Source organism: Natrix helvetica (genome assembly GCF_964273705.1).
Source record: "Natrix helvetica genome assembly, chromosome: 4".
Lineage (NCBI taxonomy): Eukaryota > Metazoa > Chordata > Lepidosauria > Squamata > Natricidae > Natrix > Natrix helvetica.
In genome coordinates this window covers 125,315,912-125,333,498 of record NC_138550.1, presented here as the reverse complement: position 1 = coordinate 125,333,498, position 17,587 = coordinate 125,315,912, and the positions used below count along the sequence as shown (strand labels likewise).

Sequence of the window (17,587 nt, the reverse complement as noted above, 5' to 3'; positions counted from 1 at the left end):
TGAGTATGTATATTCATCAGAAAGATATGGTCAATATTCCCTGGTAAATTTGCTTACTGCTTTACAATCAACATCCTGATAATATTCTGAGCTTGGTTGTTTTATTGCAGATGCTTCATTACTAACTAAGTAACCTCAATAGTGCTAGATCATGGGTCCTCAAACTGCAGCCCAGGCCCGCATACAGCTCGCCAAAGCCATTAATCTGGCCCACGCAGGACCATGAGGCTTCCCCTGCCCACATCGCCCCACCCGCCTTTCGGCCAAGTGTAGGCCTTACCTTTGCGAGCCTCATGGGCTGGAACTGAAAGTTAAGACCAACAATTTTGGCCTGCAGAGACATTCTGGAGGCGGGGGAGGTAAAAAACAGGGTGCACAGATGCCCCAAGATGCCAAAAAACAGGCAAAAACTGTCAGTTTTTGGTCCACAAATGAGCCATTTATGCCTGTTTTTAGCCTGCAGTATGCTTCTGGAGGTGGGGGTTGAAAAATGGGCCGTACAGACGCCCCAGGAGGCAAGAAAACCTGGGAAAAATGTCCCGCTTTTCACCTCTCCCGCTTCCAGAAGATAGATAAAGAGAGATGGAGAGAGAGAGAGAGAGAGGCAGAAAGAGAGAGAGGGAAAGAAAAATAAAGAAGGAAGGAAGAAAGAAGGAAGAAAGAAAAAGAGAAAGATAGATAGAAAGTGATTTCTCAAGCTCCTTAGGGCTGAGAAGAATTGCTGAAAACCTGAATTTCCTGAAGTGGACCACTAGACTCCTAAACAACTGAAAAAAACGATCTAGTAAAAAGAAAAGGCAATCAAAAGAGCAACATGCAAACAGAAGTAAATAAAACACCCTCAGGAGCAAAACAAATTAAATTTTAATGGACTGTTACATTGGCCACACCCACCTAGTCACATGACCACCTAGCCACGCCCACCCAGCCAGTCCAGCCTCCCCAACAGTCTGTGGGACCGTGAAGTGACCCCCTGTTTAAAAAGTTTGAGGACTCCTGTGCTAGATCATCGGGAGGCACTGATATTACCTAGTTTGATAATGAAACATCTACAAAACAACAATAACAACCCAGTATCAGAGAGTACCAAAGACCCCACAGTTCAGCTCTGAACTACAAATAATTTCTTCTGTTGATACTGATAGTATTTTGTACATTATCCTGTCAATATTATAATCTCCAAAATCTTTTAAGTAATATATTTATGTATAAATATGCTCAACACATGGTGTGAAAATGTGTACAAGGCTTTGTAGACTTCTTTCCAAGCATTGAGCAAATATAAAACAGTTCTTGGAATGTGTATATTCTGACCTCAGAAAATATGGGAGCCCAGTTATATACTCTGCTAGATTGGTATGCCGAAGTCCTTAAATAAAAAAATGTAATTTTAAAAAATATTACTGCAAATTCACTTACCGAAGATTTCTCTGAGGTAGCTTGCTAGCATGCATAGTTCCTTGAGCCTTTCATAGATGATTTCAGGATTAAAGATATCTCTTTTGCACCCCGCATGAGTTTTATTATATGTAGCAGAATTTTGAAAATATTAATGAAATAAATCCAATTACCATTAAAATGTATTATAATACCCAAATTTTAATTATGATAAAATTGCATGTGAGTATTAAATTGCATAAGCTATGCATATTCATTGCATAAGTGAATATGATACTAGGGTGACACTTTTGTGCCAACCATTTCTGCATGGTGCTGTTTTTGCTTTCAAGGAAATTTGAGGTGCACACAGTACATTCCTTTCTGTTCATCAACATTAATTGGTCATCATTACTTCATCTACCTCCTTGCTGTTTGTTCAGAAATTCTCTTTTGCTTAAATGTCATATTTAGCAACTTAATATTCTTTATAGTCTATTTGATAAGAGTGTATTAATATCCCTCTTGTCAAGTTCATCACAAGTCACAAGCAGTGAATGGTTATACTGTGAACAACTGTGCACATTCCTATTTTTAATTAATATGACATTTTGCTTCAGTTATGACTGTAGGGACCATTGACATTTTCTTGTGATTAGTTGGAGGGTTGACCACAGGGAAAGCACACTAAGTAAACAACACTTTAATGGATTTACAAGATTATGCTTATTTCTTTCTTTCTTTATTTTTAATATTCCGATCTCTATCGTAACAGACTCTGCATAGATAACAACACAATAAGCACATAATTCAAGCTAAAATCCGAATCTTCACTGAAAAAGTTTCAGATCTTCTGTATCCTTTGGAATCGTCTATGGTTGATTTGCCATCACGTATTTCCATAACCTTCTCCCAAGAAAAAGAGATTGGAAATTTGTCAGATAGTATTGAGCATGGCTAGGTCAAAGAAAGACTTCTATATATATATTATATATTATTCACTATCTCACCAGGAGAATGTACAAAATTTTATGTCTGTGTTAATATCTGTGTTAATCTGTAGTGTTTCCTGCCTAGGCAGGGGGTTGGACTAGACGACCTCCAAGGTCCCTTCCAACTCTTTTATTCTGTTCTATTCTAATAAGGATATCAGAAAAAAAGTTAACCAATTGAAACAGAAAATAATCAGATCTTTAGCTTCTTATTTATTTGTACTGCTGAAAAATGTGTCATAGACTACTATGCAATATTGACATTAATTTTCTTTAGAAAATGTAGTTACAACATTGTTTTATAGATAGATTATATAAAATTTATCTTTTGAAGAGAAATGTACATACCGTATATTTTGAAATCTAGCAGCTTGTTACATATTTAAACTTAAAAGCAATAGTTATCATTTTCTTATAAGCAATAGGTTCTTTTATATTCTGCAGAATGGGAGAAATGTTTGCAAGATGTAATAGAATTACAGTGGCATTTTGAAGAAAAAAATGAGCAATTACATGATGCCCTAAACCAACTGACAAAAATAGAGGGAGCCAATTCAGTGATCTTCGAGCAGATAAACTTTATGAAGAAATACAGCCCTCTGCTGGAAGAAAAGCTATGTCATGAAGAGGAATCAATAAAAGAAGTAAAAATATTATTTGATGAGGTAAGGGGATTCAATATTTTAAGTATATTTTATTTTTTGTTTATTCCATGTGCATTTTAATTTCTGTGTCCAATAATAATGCTAAATCTCTAAGCATGAAGATATGTGGGGAAAAAAATAGCATAGTGCCCATTCTTTTGAAAATGAAAAATAACCATATAATTTCGTATGAAATCAAAATGCAATTTTATTATACCAGTGTACAGGCTTGATCTGTTCAATGTATCAATATGAGATTAAATACTAAAGTAGAAGTATAATAGTATTGATTATATCCAATCATGATTTTCTTATAAAAAATAAATCCCTATAAAAATAAAAATGTTACCTGTAGAATTTATACCTTGATTCTTATCGAGTTTTGACTGATATATAATGTCTTCTTTATAGAAATTGGAGCCTTTGTTTTACACATGAAATCATGGTTGTAATTTCTTTTTCAATTAATAGAATTGTTTTATTATTCTTAATTTGGTTTTAATTTTCTTTCTGCTGCCCAGAATCACAGTGGTGAGATGGGCAACCACAGCGAAACAAATAAATAAATGCAAAGAATGATTTAATAAAGGTGAGCGTCATTATTAGATTCTCATAGCTAGATTAGAAACCTGGCTATATTAAACCTAAAGGTTGAATTTCATTTGGACTCTGAACCCATGGAATTCTTGAGTTTCGGAATCTTGGAAAAATTCTAGAAGGAAATTTGCTCTGGCTCTATTGTTATTGGCTCCATCCTATTAAAAAAAAAACTTCAGTGTTATGAAATGGCTCCGTTCAAAGCAAAATAAAACATAATTTAGGACTATGTCTCCTAACAATGGGTGGGATTTTCTTAATTTGGAAAGTACATATTAATTGGATTATCATTGGAATAAGATTGTATTAGTGCTTTACTCACATACACAAACATTCTCTCTCTCTCTCACACGCACGCACGCATGCGCACATACGCGCACACACGTGCAAACAGCTGAAATTTATAAACCCTTCATTATATTATCACAACACCAATATGTTAAAAGAAACATGTAAGCTACATAAATATCCATATTTAATGAATGAGAAAAATAAATAGCAAAGATTACATAGGTACATAAATAAGAAAAAATAGAAAATGTCTAAGATTCTGAGTAGTGATATCTGTAAGAGGAAAAAAGAAACTGATGTTCCAGTAATATTCAACACCACCGACAATGCTGCTACCCTACAGAAAGACCTTGACTATCTGCCAGAATGGTCAAAAAATGGCAATTCCAAATCGCAACCAGCAAATGCTCTGTCTTACACATTGACCGACAAAATCAGAACACAAAATACAAGCTGAATGGATATGACCTCGTAGACAATCCACACACCGTCAAGGACCTTGGAGTACTCATCTCAAATGATCTTAGTGCCAGAGCTCACTGTAACAGCATAGCCAAAAAGGCACTGAGTTGTCAACCTAATCTTGTGTAGCTTCTTCTCCAGAAATATTGAACTGCAAACTAGGGCATACAAAACTTTTGCTAGACCAATTCTTGAATACAGCCTATCTGTCTGGAACCTGCACTGCATATCAGACATAAATACAATTTAACGAATACAGAGATATTTCATGAGAAGAGTCCTCCACTCCTCTGCTCACAATAGCAAACCTTATGCCACCAGACTTGGAATTTTGGGCTTAGACAATTTAGAACTTTGCCATCTTCAATCCGACCTAAGCGTAGTACATAAAATTATCTGCTACAATGTCCTACCTGTCAATGAATACTTCAGTTTCAACTACAACAACACACGAGCTCACAATAGATACAAACTTATGGTAAACCGCTCCAAACTTGATTGCAGAAAATACAACTTCTGTAACAGAGTTGTCAATGCCTGGAATGTACTACCTGATATTGTGGTTTCTTCCTCAACCCCCCAAAACTTTAACTTTAGACTGTCTACTGTCGACCTCACCCCATTCCTAAGAGGTCTTTAAGGGGCTTGCAAAACCGCACCAGCATGCCTACCATCCCTGTCCTAATACTCCCTTATATTTTTATTCATTTCATGTATTCATAATCATGTCTATACTTATATGTGTTATCTAATTCATATTTGACAAAATAAATAAAATAATTAAAAAAAATACCACAAGAGTCTATGAAAAGTTAAAGGGGAACATATGGACATCCTGAGCATCTCAATGTCATCACACAAATGCAACAACTGTGGCAAATGCTATAAGTGATAGTGGTATTTGTTGGTCAATGTTATTGCATGAGTACTAACACTTGTCAGGCCTGTAATTCTGTTCCTTTTAGGATCTTTGGCCTGCCACATAATTAAAACATATATATATTATGCTGTTTCATTGGTATAGTAGTTGGGAGGGGGGAATAGAAAGGAGTAGGATTGTGGAATGTATTGTTATGGATTTCTTAGAAGCTCAAGGTCATCTTTTGTCTCTGCACCTCGACACCTGGCCGGAAGAAGAGGGGTGTACATGCCAGCGTGGAAGATGAAGATTGGACCATGTGATGAATTATGGGGTGTGGGGATAGATGATGAACTTTTAACTGGGTTAATTCACCGGATGTACGTTAGAGTTGAAATTCAACAGCATAATGCCAACATGCCTGTCTTATTAAATTGGAGTTTTAAGGATTACTTTGCCTTGGACAATGATTTAATTCTGCACGATATTTGGAACGCTGACATTATTTCAACTCCCCCTTAAAAAAAATTTCTTTCATCGGGTTACTGAATCCCAGCTCTGACCCAACCCTGGGCAGGATGAAATTTCAGTGAAGATGGAGGAAGGAAAGAATGCAGCAGAGAAAGCTAAGGATGATGGATCGCTTATTTTTGTCGAAACCATCTATGCACCTTCTAAAGAAATAGTTCAACAGGCAGAGGCGAAGCAAAGGGAGCTTCAGCAGGGCGCCCGGCGAAAGGAACCGAAACCAAGATTTCCCTCACAGACGGAGTTAGACCTGCGGGAGGAAGCTTCGGGATTTATTGCTTCTCAGGAATGCTTGCTAGAAGGAGAGGGGCCCCCCAAGGGGGCTCTGACAGACGACTGGAGCATGGGGAAAAGAGCAAATGAATGGAGATCTCAGTCGCTCTCACGCAGCCAGTCTTTGATGGGCCTTCAGGACCAATTCCGACGCCTAAATGTGAGTGAACAAAAACCCCTGGGGCCCCCAGAACCACCCGGGTGGAGCCTAGCAAAGCCCACATTATCCTTTTCCAGCAGAGAAACTGCTGCGCAGTGGAGCGGAGACCTTGGTTCTTTCCACACAGCCATCAGCGAATCAGCACCCCCCCCCCCTGGAATGAAAAAAAGTTGGGAAGTAAAACTTAACTAGCCGAAAGGGGCCTGGAACACTTTCACCTCCCCCCCTCTGCAAAGCGATGGCTCTGGACCCATCAATCAAGCCAATTCAGGTTGGGCTTTCTTCCCGGGTCATGAATGGGCTCAATGCCAGTGGATGCCTGCCCCTTCCCAACTAATGGCGCCACCCCAAATAGCTGCTCAGAGGCAGAGCCAGGGACTGGGACCACCACAGGGCCCAGCCCCCCCACCAATGCCTCAGCAGGCTTTTGCCCAACCGATGGGTGTGGCCCCACAAAGAAGCTTACCACCCCAAGCAGCAGGCCGACAGATTGCTCCGGTTCAACCACCAGCACCCCCTCCTCCTCCCACACCCCCAAGGTTCCGTGCAACCTATGATGGCAGCCGAGACAAACTAGCTTACTTTATGAATCGAGTGTTGGCGTACGTTGACCAAGTAGGCCCACTATACCTGACGGATCGAGAACTGATCCAAGAAATAGCAGAGGGGATGAATGAAGGAGAGGCAGCACAATGGATAGCAGAACTCCATGAAGAAGCAGCTCCTGAGTTAGATGACATAACGGGGTTCATCCAACTGATGCGGGACTGATTTTACGATGTGGCCCAACAGGTAGATGCTGAAGACCAGATCCAGGAATTACGACAGGGGGGTCGGCCGGTCAAAGAATTAGTTTGGGAATTCCGGAGAATAGCTGGAAGACTACGTTACTGGCCAGAGAGACTATTGGTCTATACGTTCAAAAAGGCCTTAGATCCCAAACTGAAACAAGCTTGTGCCGTAAGGGGGACCCCAGATCATATCCAAGAATGGTACACCACTGCAATCATACTGGACCACGAGATTAACACCTATCCAAAGCCAGGTACCAGAACCCCTGAAAAAAAACCGTTAGCCCACCGAATGCAGAGGCAGCAAACTGAAAAGCCCCCGCCAACCCCACGTTCCTGGGGCCCCAAAATAAAGTGCTACCATTGTGGTCAGCTTGGCCACCGGGCATCTACATGCTGGGCTCCAGCCCCAGTTCCACAACCACGCCAACCACCTGCCAGCACAGTCAAGAAAACCCCCAGAAAACCACCAGAAAAAAGTCGTCTGGCACAACAGCCAGCAGGGGAAGAGAGCGGGGCCACTGAAAACGCCCTGGCCACCTCAGAGGAGGAAGAGGAAGGAAACCCAGAAGTCGACCCAATGGTGAGTGCACCTATCCGCCCCTTCCAAATAAAAGCCAAACTCCAAATACCGAAAACGGGGGTAGAAGGGGAAGTTGGGGTGATTATAGATACCGGCTGCACCTGATGCTTAATCAGCATGTCAATAGTGGAGCAACTAGGTATACGCACCAGACCCCTGAAACAACCCATTCCGTTTGAGCAAGTGGATGGAACCCTAATTGGGGGAGCTCCGGCTACAAAGATCACTGAGTTAGTAAAACTGGTGATAGGCCGCCACTATGAGTTCCTCAGATTCATCGTGGCCCCTGGAATGCAGGAGTCAGTTATCCTAGGGTTTGCATGGTTGGACAAGTGGGAACCTACCATAAAGTGGGAGGATGGCGTTAGAAAGGTGACTATTGGACTTGGGCCGTTACCACCGGTGGAACCAAAAGGCCACCCAGGAACATTGGAACCTAACAGCCCAACCCATCCAGAACCTGCAGCAACCGCAGCAGACACTAAACCTCCGGGAATCCAACGAGTCCCAAAGATCTATTGGGATCTGGCGGAGGTGTTCAGTGAGGAAGACGGAAACTACCTTCCACCTCACCGCGCCACAGATTGTGCCATAGAGTTCAAACCTGGGGTAACCTTACCAAAGCCCAAAATGTACTCTATGACGCCTAAAGAGATGATAGAATTGAGGAAGTACATCGACACCAATTTGAAAAGAGGGTTTATTGAACCAGCAAAATCAAAAGTAGCGGCCCCAGTGCTCTTCAGGGAAAAGAAAGATGGGGGGGGTTCGCCTCTGTGTGGACTTACGAGCTTTGAATGCGGTATGCGAAAAGAATACCTATCCCCTCCCTCTCATGAAAGATATGTTGAACCACTTGGCTAAGGGCAAGATCTTCACCAAGCTGGATTTGAGAGAGGCGTATTACCGTATACGAATCCCGAAAGGGGATGAGTGGAAGACCGCTTTTAATACTCCCTTAGGCAGCTTCCAATATAAAGTCATGCCTTTCGGACTACAAGGAGCACCCGCAGTATTCATGCAGTACATAAATGAAGTGCTACACGACCACCTGTACCGCGGAGTACTCGTTTATTTAGATGACATCTTGATCTTCTCTGAGACCATGGAAGAACATGTGAAACTGGTACGGCAAGTCCTGAAAAAACTTCTGGCTGCCAAACTTTATGCAAAATTGTCAAAGTGTGAATTCCACTAGACCTCGCTAGATTATCTGGGATATCGTATCTCCAATGAAGGAGTAGAAATGGACCCAGAAAAAGTGAAAGCGGTGTTAGATTGGAAACCTCCAAGCACTCGCAATTACAAAGCTTCCTTGGATTTGCAAACTTTTATAGGCAGTTTATTCCAACCTTTGCTGAAATTGCCCTACCATTGACTGACCTATTAAGAACGGGGCCTTCCCCTACTAAACCAAAAGCAAACCAACCATTAAAATGGACAATCGACTGTCAAAAGGCTTTTGAGAAATTAAAACGGCTCTTTGCCCAAGAACCCATATTGCAACACCCCGATCCAGAGCGACCTTTCATAATCCAAACGGATGCCAGTGATGTCGCGATAGTCGTGGTGCTACTACAAAAGAATAAAGAAGGCCACCTCTTACCATGCGCTTACATCTCCAAGAAACTCACCACTACGGAAAGAAGGTGGCCCATTTGGGAGAAGGAGGCATTCGCGATCAGGTGGAGCATGCTCACCTGGAGGCATCTCCTGGAAGGGGGGGATATACCGTTCGAGGTATGGACTGATCATAAAAACCTCGAAACTCTCCTTGCCCATTGAAAGTTATCCCCCAAACAGGTCCGTTGGGCCCAATATTTCCAAAGGTTCAAATTTGAAATTAAACACATCCCCGCAGGGAAGAACTTGTTAGCAGATGCACTGTCGAGAAAACCCCAGTTTGACAGTAAGAAGGAAGAAATTTTCCACCCCATCATATCTCCTTCTCACCAAAAGGCAGCTCAAGTCACCAGTCGAAGCCAAGATAAACTGAGAACCGAACTGAAAGCAGCCCTCCAGACAGACCCATGGTTCAACAACAACAAAGACATCCTAACGATTAATGATGGCGTAGCCTGGAAGGGATCCAAACTGTACGTCCCTGCAGAAATGAGATTGCAAGTGCTACAGCGGAGTCATGATGCGAAACTAGGAGGTCATTTCGGATTCCTGAAAACTCTCCACCTCGCTAGACGTCAATTTTGGTGGCCAAAGATGAGGTCGGAGGTGGAAGATTATGTAAAAAGCTGTGCTACTTGTGCAACAATGAAAACCCATCCGGGAAAGCCCCCTGGACTACTACAACAAGTGGCCAACCCTAGCCGACCATGGGAAGAGATAGCAGTGGTAATAAAGTAATCTGGACAGTTATTGATTTGTTTTCCAAGCAAGCACACTTTATCGCTTGTTCAAGCCTACCATCCACAAAGAAATTAGCGAAAATGTTTGTGAAACACATTTATCGCCTACATGGAGTTCCAAAAAGGATCATTTCAGATCGCGGAGTTCAATTCACCGCCAAGTTCTGGAGAGAATTCCTAAAATCGATCGGGTCCACGCAGGGACTCAGCTCAGCATTTCATCCCAGCACTAATGGGGCAGCAGAGAGGGCCAGTGCGATGGTGGAACAGTATATCCGGTGTTATGTGGACTATCAGCAAGACAATTGGTCGGACTTGCTACCTTTCGCTGAAGTAGCATATAATAATGCGGTTCACAGCAGTACCGGATTAACTCCTTTCCAGATTACCAGTGGCATGGAATTCGTTCCCATGCCTGAACTACCTAAGGAACCTCCCTCATCCATGTCCCTGAATGAATGGCTGGAGGCACTAAAGAAGGGATGAGAGAATACCAAAAAGGCGCTAACAGATGCAGCAGAAGCCTACAAGAAGCAAGCTGATAAACATCGTTCCCTACAACCCCCCTTTCGAGTGGGGGACAAAGTTTTTTTGTCTACTAAATACATAAGATTAAAGATGCCTAGTAAGAAATTAGGTCCAAAATTTCTAGGTCCTTTCCCAATAGAAAAGATAATTAACCCAGTTACAGTTCGACTCAGCCTACCCAGACTCTTAGGGAAAATTTACCCGGTATTCCATTGTAGCTTATTGAAGCCGGTAAGGGAGTCTAGCACGAGACCATCCACCCAAACTCCACCTCCTCCCATAGTGGTAGAAGGGGAAACACATTATGAAGTGAAAAAAATATTAGATTCCAGGCTGTATAGAGGTTGTTTACAATATTTAGTGCATTGGAAGGGATACCCTTTGTCAGAAGCTACGTGGGTGAAAAGTTGGGATCTGAAAGCAGATAAATTAGTGAAGCAATTCCATGAGAAATTCCCTGATAAGCCAAAGGGTCCCCCTGGGGGAGGAAGAGGTGGTTAAATTTTGATGGTTAACATTTATGTTATTCTCTTTTCAGGAAACGTTTTTCTCTTGAGGAGAGGCCGCCTGTCAGGCCTGTAATTCTGTTCCTTTTAGGATCTTTGGCCTGCCACATAATTAAAACATATATATATTATGCTGTTTCATTGGTATAGTAGTTGGGAGGGGGGAATAGAAAGGAGTAGGATTGTGGAATGTATTGTTATGGATTTCTTAGAAGCTCAAGGTCGTCTTTTGTCTCCGCACCTCGACACCTGGCCGGAAGAAGAGGGGTGTACATGCCAGCGTGGAAGATGAAGATTGGACCATGTGATGAATTATGGGGTGTGGGGATAGATGATGAACTTTTAACTGGGTGAATTCACCGGATGTACGTTAGAGTTGAAATTCAACAGCATAATGCCAACATGCCTGTCTTATTAAATTGGAGTTTTAAGGATTACTTTGCCTTGGACAATGATTTAATTCTGCATGATATTTGGAACGCTGACAACACTATTGTTTGTTACTGACTATTTGCAAAAGAGGGTGAACAAATATTAATTAAAAGTGTTAAACTTTTCTTAATTCTTAAGTTTGATGCTACAGCTTTACTCACATATATTATTTTGGATTTATTTATTTGATTTCTTATCTCCAAATTATGATTCTGGAAAAAAAGCATTTGGGAATACAGAAACAATATAAAAAGAAGTTAGTGCTTATCAGGCAAATACACTAAAATAATAAATTCACAATATGTTAGTGAAATTAAAATGTGATGTTGGGTAATTTCATTATAGTAGATTAGCATAGGTTAACTCTTTCAAATACTTTGCATAGGTGGTCCTTGACTTATGACCACAATTGAGCCCAAATTTTCTGTTGCTGAGACTTTTGTTAAGTGAATTTTGCCCCATTTTATGACCTTTCTTGACACAGGGCAAGTGAATCACTGCAGTTGTTAAGTTTGCAATATGGTTGTTAAGTGAATCTGGCTTCCCCATTGACCCTGCAATCATCATAAAGATGAACCAGTTGCCAAGTGTCTGAATTTTGATTATATGACCATAAAGATGCTTCATAAGTGTGACAGTCATAAGTCACTTTTTTCAGTGCCATTGTAACTTTGAATGGTCACTAAATAAATTATTGTAAATAACCTGTATTAGGTTATTGGATTATAATCTTTATTCTCAATGGCCAAGAGAAAGATTCTATCTTTGGGGAGGGGGAATACCTGGGTGACTGTATTTGTGTCCAGTTTCCTAAAGAAACACACACACACACACACACACACACACACACACACACACACACATATATACACATACATACACATATACAATGCTGTGTAGATTTAATTCCCATTAAAATAAATTGGTTTATTTTAGGGAAATAAATGCAGGAATGTCAAATGCAGAATTTGAAATACTATCTCATTATGGTCCTTGAGTATTGTTATCATAATTCTTATGATACGTTTAGTTTTATGTTGTAAATTAATTTCTGTTTCTTTCAAAGGCAAAAGCTCAGTATGATACTGTTCATCAGAAATATTTGGAAGTGCAAATGCTTCATGAAGAAGTTAAACAAGAATGTGAAATAAAAAGACGATATATGTTTCAGCAAATAGAAGCTGATGAGACTACAATAAAACAACTTAGGTAAGTATATTTTAACTTTTTAAGACAATTATTCTTCAGGCAATTTCCATTTATACACAGAAAACCTGAGTTCCAATATAACAGATCTTGATTCTTTTTGAAAGCTATGTTGTGTTTATATAAAGAATATTTATATTCTTCTGTTCAATCTTGTCCAATTCTCAGGGACTGCCTGGTCAAGTCCCTGCAAGGTTTTTCAGGCCTTGTTGGTTTGAGAGAATAGGAGAAATAGTACAGCTTTTGCTAAGGGGAGGGGGAAAAGTAATTGGTAAGGATTAATTAAGGTATTAATTTAAGCTAATATGTGATATAGGCAAAGCTTGTGGAATTTTCTTATAGCCAGAAATGAATGAAGAATGGATTCTGGAAGATTAAAAAACAAAACACATCTATCTCCCACTCTGTGCAGGAGGGAGGGATGGCATAAGAAAGGTGGGCTAGTGGATCTTGCCGAGTTATTGACAGGAGTTGAAGGGAGAGGAAGAAAGTTAGTCCAGTATGTCAAGTTGGCTGCTACTGAGGGATAAAGAGAAAGAAGGAGAAATAGGTACTTCCATCCTTTCCTTCATCTGCCACAGTTGATGTCTTTGCCTTTTCCTAGCTTTTCCCCTTCTCTGAAAGACCCCTGCATCCACTTGTTCAGTGCATGAACTAATACATCTTAAATGTATATTTAATTTCAGGCATGGATCAGCAAAAATAACTGTCTTGTGTACGGAATGTTTTGGGCGTTCCTAGTTATTATATAGAAAAAAGTATCTTTTATCAGTGATAGCACTCATGATTTAGATAATATTTCTAATTACAACAAAACAGTTCTCTGACTTGGGAGCATAACTTCTGTGTTTATGAGATATTACAGTCTTAGTGTTGTACCTAGCGATTCTCCTTAATTGTATATCTTTGAAGATTATCAAAAGAAGGAATTTGCAATCAGAAATTCCTCACCATAGTTTTGATGAATGACTGGATTGGATCCTACCTACTAGGAGCAGAATTCTGTTCATGGAACAGGGCTTTCTTCCTATCCTTTCTTGCTGCAGTTTTTTTTTCAATAGCAAAAAAGCCCCCATCCCTATATTTTGGTGGATCCTCTACAAAAGGAGAAGAAATCACTAAGTATTGGTTGCCGACTATTATATGAAGAGAAGTCAATTTATCTTCCAAGAATATTGGCAGATATTTTAAGAAATACTTCTGCCTTTCTATGGCACTTTTTAGAATATAAAATAGTTAGTGAACATGCTCAGTGTCTCTGCTGTTCTCCCTGTCCTCATTTATTAGCTTCCAATATATAATGCTAGACACTATTATGCTACAAAAATATTTTGTTGGCTAAGTTGACTGACAAGCTAAGATTGTAGAAACCTGTGGGCTGTAAATCATATGGAAATGAATGAAATTTACATGAATGGGAGATATCAGAACTTGAGAAAATACTGTTGCTACATTTATTAACGTTATAAAAGATAACCAGTTATAAGGAGATTGATGGTACTGCAATTATAACAATAAATGTTCACTTAAATTTTAACTCATTTGGAGAAATAGGTGATTTATTCTTGCTTTTTAGGGATGAGTTAAAAGAAACTGACATGCTTTATGATGACATCAGTAACAAGATACATCGATTGAGGGAGGAAATACTAGAAAATGAAAAGCGCCTTGAAGAACTGATCAAGCAAGAAGCAGATGCAAAAGCTGACTTAAATTCTTGGCGTGATAAAGTGAGTTTTAAATATGAAGTTTAAATATTTAAACTTACACTAGGATGTGGTGGCTCAGTGGCTAAAACGCTGAGCTTGTCGATCAGAAAGGTCGGCAATTCTGTGGTTTGGATCCCTAGTGCTGCATAATGGAGTGAGTTCCCATTACTTGTCCCAGCTTCTGCCAACCTAGCAGTTTGAAAACATGTAAAAATGCAAGTAGAAAAATAGGGAACACTTTTGGTGGGCACGTAACAGTGTTCCATGCACCTTTGGCGTTTAGTCATGCCAGCCACAAGACCACGGAGATATCTTCATACAGCGTTGGCTCTTTGGCTTTGAAACGGAGATGAGCACCATCCCCTAGAGTCAGAAACAGCTAGCACATATGTGCGTGGGGAACCTTTACCTTTAAATATTAAATGCAAAGCATGAAAATTTCAAAAGTACAGTAGCACATGAAATGCTACTTCTGAAAAATTAGGCAACTTGCAATCAACTAATAAATGTGTTACATAGTGCAGTGAAAATGCTTAATTAAAAATCACATATATTCCATTTTTCACATTCCAAAATCAGTATCCAGCATGTTTTAGCAACTAGGGCCTACAGATCCCAACAGGTTTCATTGGATTAACATCAACCTTGTTTTAGCCCTCTTCAGAATAGGTGCCATTAAGTTGTTATATATGACAGACAATTAAGGACACAGACTTATTTATGGAATTAATGCCATTTAATGATACTTCCTAGTAAATGTTTACAGGAATATACATTTAGTACTCTATAATTTTGATATTAATATAATTTTATTGATATTGTAACTGTTCCTATGAATGGAAATCAGCTAGTTCAAATGGCCTATCAACAATGAGAAGCAACACACAATTATTTCCTTTTCTCCCTGCTCTACAGAGCTGAGGGAACTCACCTGAATAATATAGGAAGGAGCTCCATGAGGAAAGAAAGCTGACAATTCCGCAGTTCATGTACAAGAATCTTTTCTTACTTTGTCAGCGTTCTTCTGTCAAACAAAACAAGGACAATTCAGGATTCAAGATAGGTGCAGACATATGTTTATATCAAGTGATAAACTTACCTAGTCCACCATTCCACTTCCTCAGTGGCAAACCAGATGTGTTTCATGTCGTTTGTCCATAAGCACAGTCATACTTTGTCATTCATGTTGCTCAGCAAATGTGTTTCAAAGATATATCAGACCTTGAAGAACTGGGAAAGATCCAGAAGAGTTATAAAAGAAACCAAGAAGCTTGAGCAACTCTCTGTGAGAAACTTTATAACTTCAGGAACATTTCAGCTTAGGACAAATGTAGATCAGGAGATTTATAGACACACAATTTTTGTGATATTGTATAAAAATATGTATCATATAAATAAATTATATATGAATAAAGAAAATATCAGTAAGAAGTGGGGTCATCGAATAAAGCTAAATGGTGAGAGATTTAAAACTGAGGAAAGGAAATCCTTCACACAAATAATAGTTAAGATAATATGATGTATCTGTATAAGATATAGTGATATCTATCAATTTAGATTAATTTTGAAGTTGATTCTATAAATTTATAGAAGATACAGACTTTAGTGGTTCATATTTTGAATACTAACATAAATATAATTAGATTCATTTTGTATCCTTGTATAATTTCTGTTTATTTTTCTTCAAGATCCATCATGCCACAATTGATTTTAATTTTCAAAGAATATTTTACTAGTCCTTTAATCTTTTCTTTTTCCTTTTTATACACACGCATTTACTAATGAAGCTAGATATGTACATATTTAAAAAAGCTTTTCAGATAATTTTTTTTAAAAAGACTATAATAATGTTATCATGAAATACATTTATGATATTGGTTCAAATCAATGTAAAATTAAATAATGTATTTTTAATATTAGGAAAGGCGTTTGAGGTTGAAAAATTCAATACAAGAAAGTGAAAACAAACAATTGTTGGATGAGTTTTTAAAAGAGATGAAGGTTATGGAAAACTCAGTAAGTTTTAGAATTCACATATTTAAAATGTTTTTCCATTGTCTGATGCCATATTAAATTATATGTTTTCATAATTATTTATATGTTATATATGCTATGTAGAAATCTAATAAAGAATATGATCTACAAAAACTGAAGGATAAACTTGCACATAAGCTTCAGGAGTTCACTAGTTTACAAAATGAAATCCAAGATCTTAAAAATGAAAACGCTGGATTTATGTACAAATTCAGAGACAGGTAAGTGGCACTGTGTTAACACCTAATAAGTTACATTCTAAATAACCCCAATTCAACAATATTTTATTTTTAGTGTTTTTATTCTCACTGAAGACACAATTTATTTGTGCTGTATATAACTTAATTTGGAGAGATTATATGATTTCTGTTGAACTTTATATTTAATTAAATATACATTTAATTATATATTTAATTTATATGCAGAAAATTAACAGTGAGATAAAGGAAAATACAATGAATATACAGATGTATAAGTGTAAAAGGCAGTTGAAGAAGGATAGTATGAATAATATTTATCTTAACAGAAGAAAAATAGAACAAGGTAACAGAAATGGAGCTGTAGGCATAACAAATGGGATGTGATCTAATATTAAAAGTGGTGCCACATTGCATATCAAAATATCAAACTAGAAATTATAAAAAGCATCTAATTTGCTAAACCATTATCTAAGAAAAAAATATTCCTAAATTTTGCTTCTATACCAAAGGAGTTAGTTTAATATTTGAAGAAGAGACAGTGTAGTATCACTTTTTTAATGATCAGGAAATAATTCAGGAAAATACAGAATGTCTGTTCTGAATAAATTAATAGAAACCATTATTAAAGATAAAATTATCAACAGACAATTATCAAAAGAGGTATGCATGAATATGTTTAGTGTAGTTAGTCAATAATCAGTTTATGTTTTGCTGAGGAATGGCTTGTTTTAACCATACTTTGTTAAAAATGCTCAGTGCATTATGTTAAGGTATAAACCATGGTGCAATACTATTCTGCAAGAACAACTCTGGGGGAAATTAGCCACTACAACAATAGACCATCTTGTTCTTAGGCTAAAAATCTATTACACCTCAGCACAACTATTCAAATAAAGGTAATATCTTGGTGATTTAACTAAACCTATTTTCTCTAGCAACAATGTAAAACAAAGCTATTTCTTTACCCACTATCATTCAAATTTTACATTAACAATATTGTTGTGATGTTTGCTAAACCAGAATTCTATCCTCCTTTCCTTGCCCACTGCCTC

General features: G+C 38.5%; 1 protein-coding gene across 4 annotated transcripts in view; it reads left to right on the top strand.

Annotated features, from left to right (window-relative positions):
- The window catches only part of CCDC178 (coiled-coil domain containing 178), a 156,744-nt gene that overhangs the window by 29,427 nt on the left and 109,730 nt on the right, over positions 1-17,587 (top strand). For all 4 annotated transcript variants that reach the window (XM_081952665.1, XM_081952664.1, XM_081952666.1 and 1 more), the window contains exons 7-11: positions 2,814-3,034; positions 12,453-12,595; positions 14,169-14,322; positions 16,222-16,317; positions 16,420-16,556. In XM_081952665.1, coding sequence (XP_081808791.1) covers positions 2,814-3,034; positions 12,453-12,595; positions 14,169-14,322; positions 16,222-16,317; positions 16,420-16,556 — 751 coding nt within the window. The remainder of the gene's footprint in view (positions 1-2,813; positions 3,035-12,452; positions 12,596-14,168; positions 14,323-16,221; positions 16,318-16,419; positions 16,557-17,587) is intronic.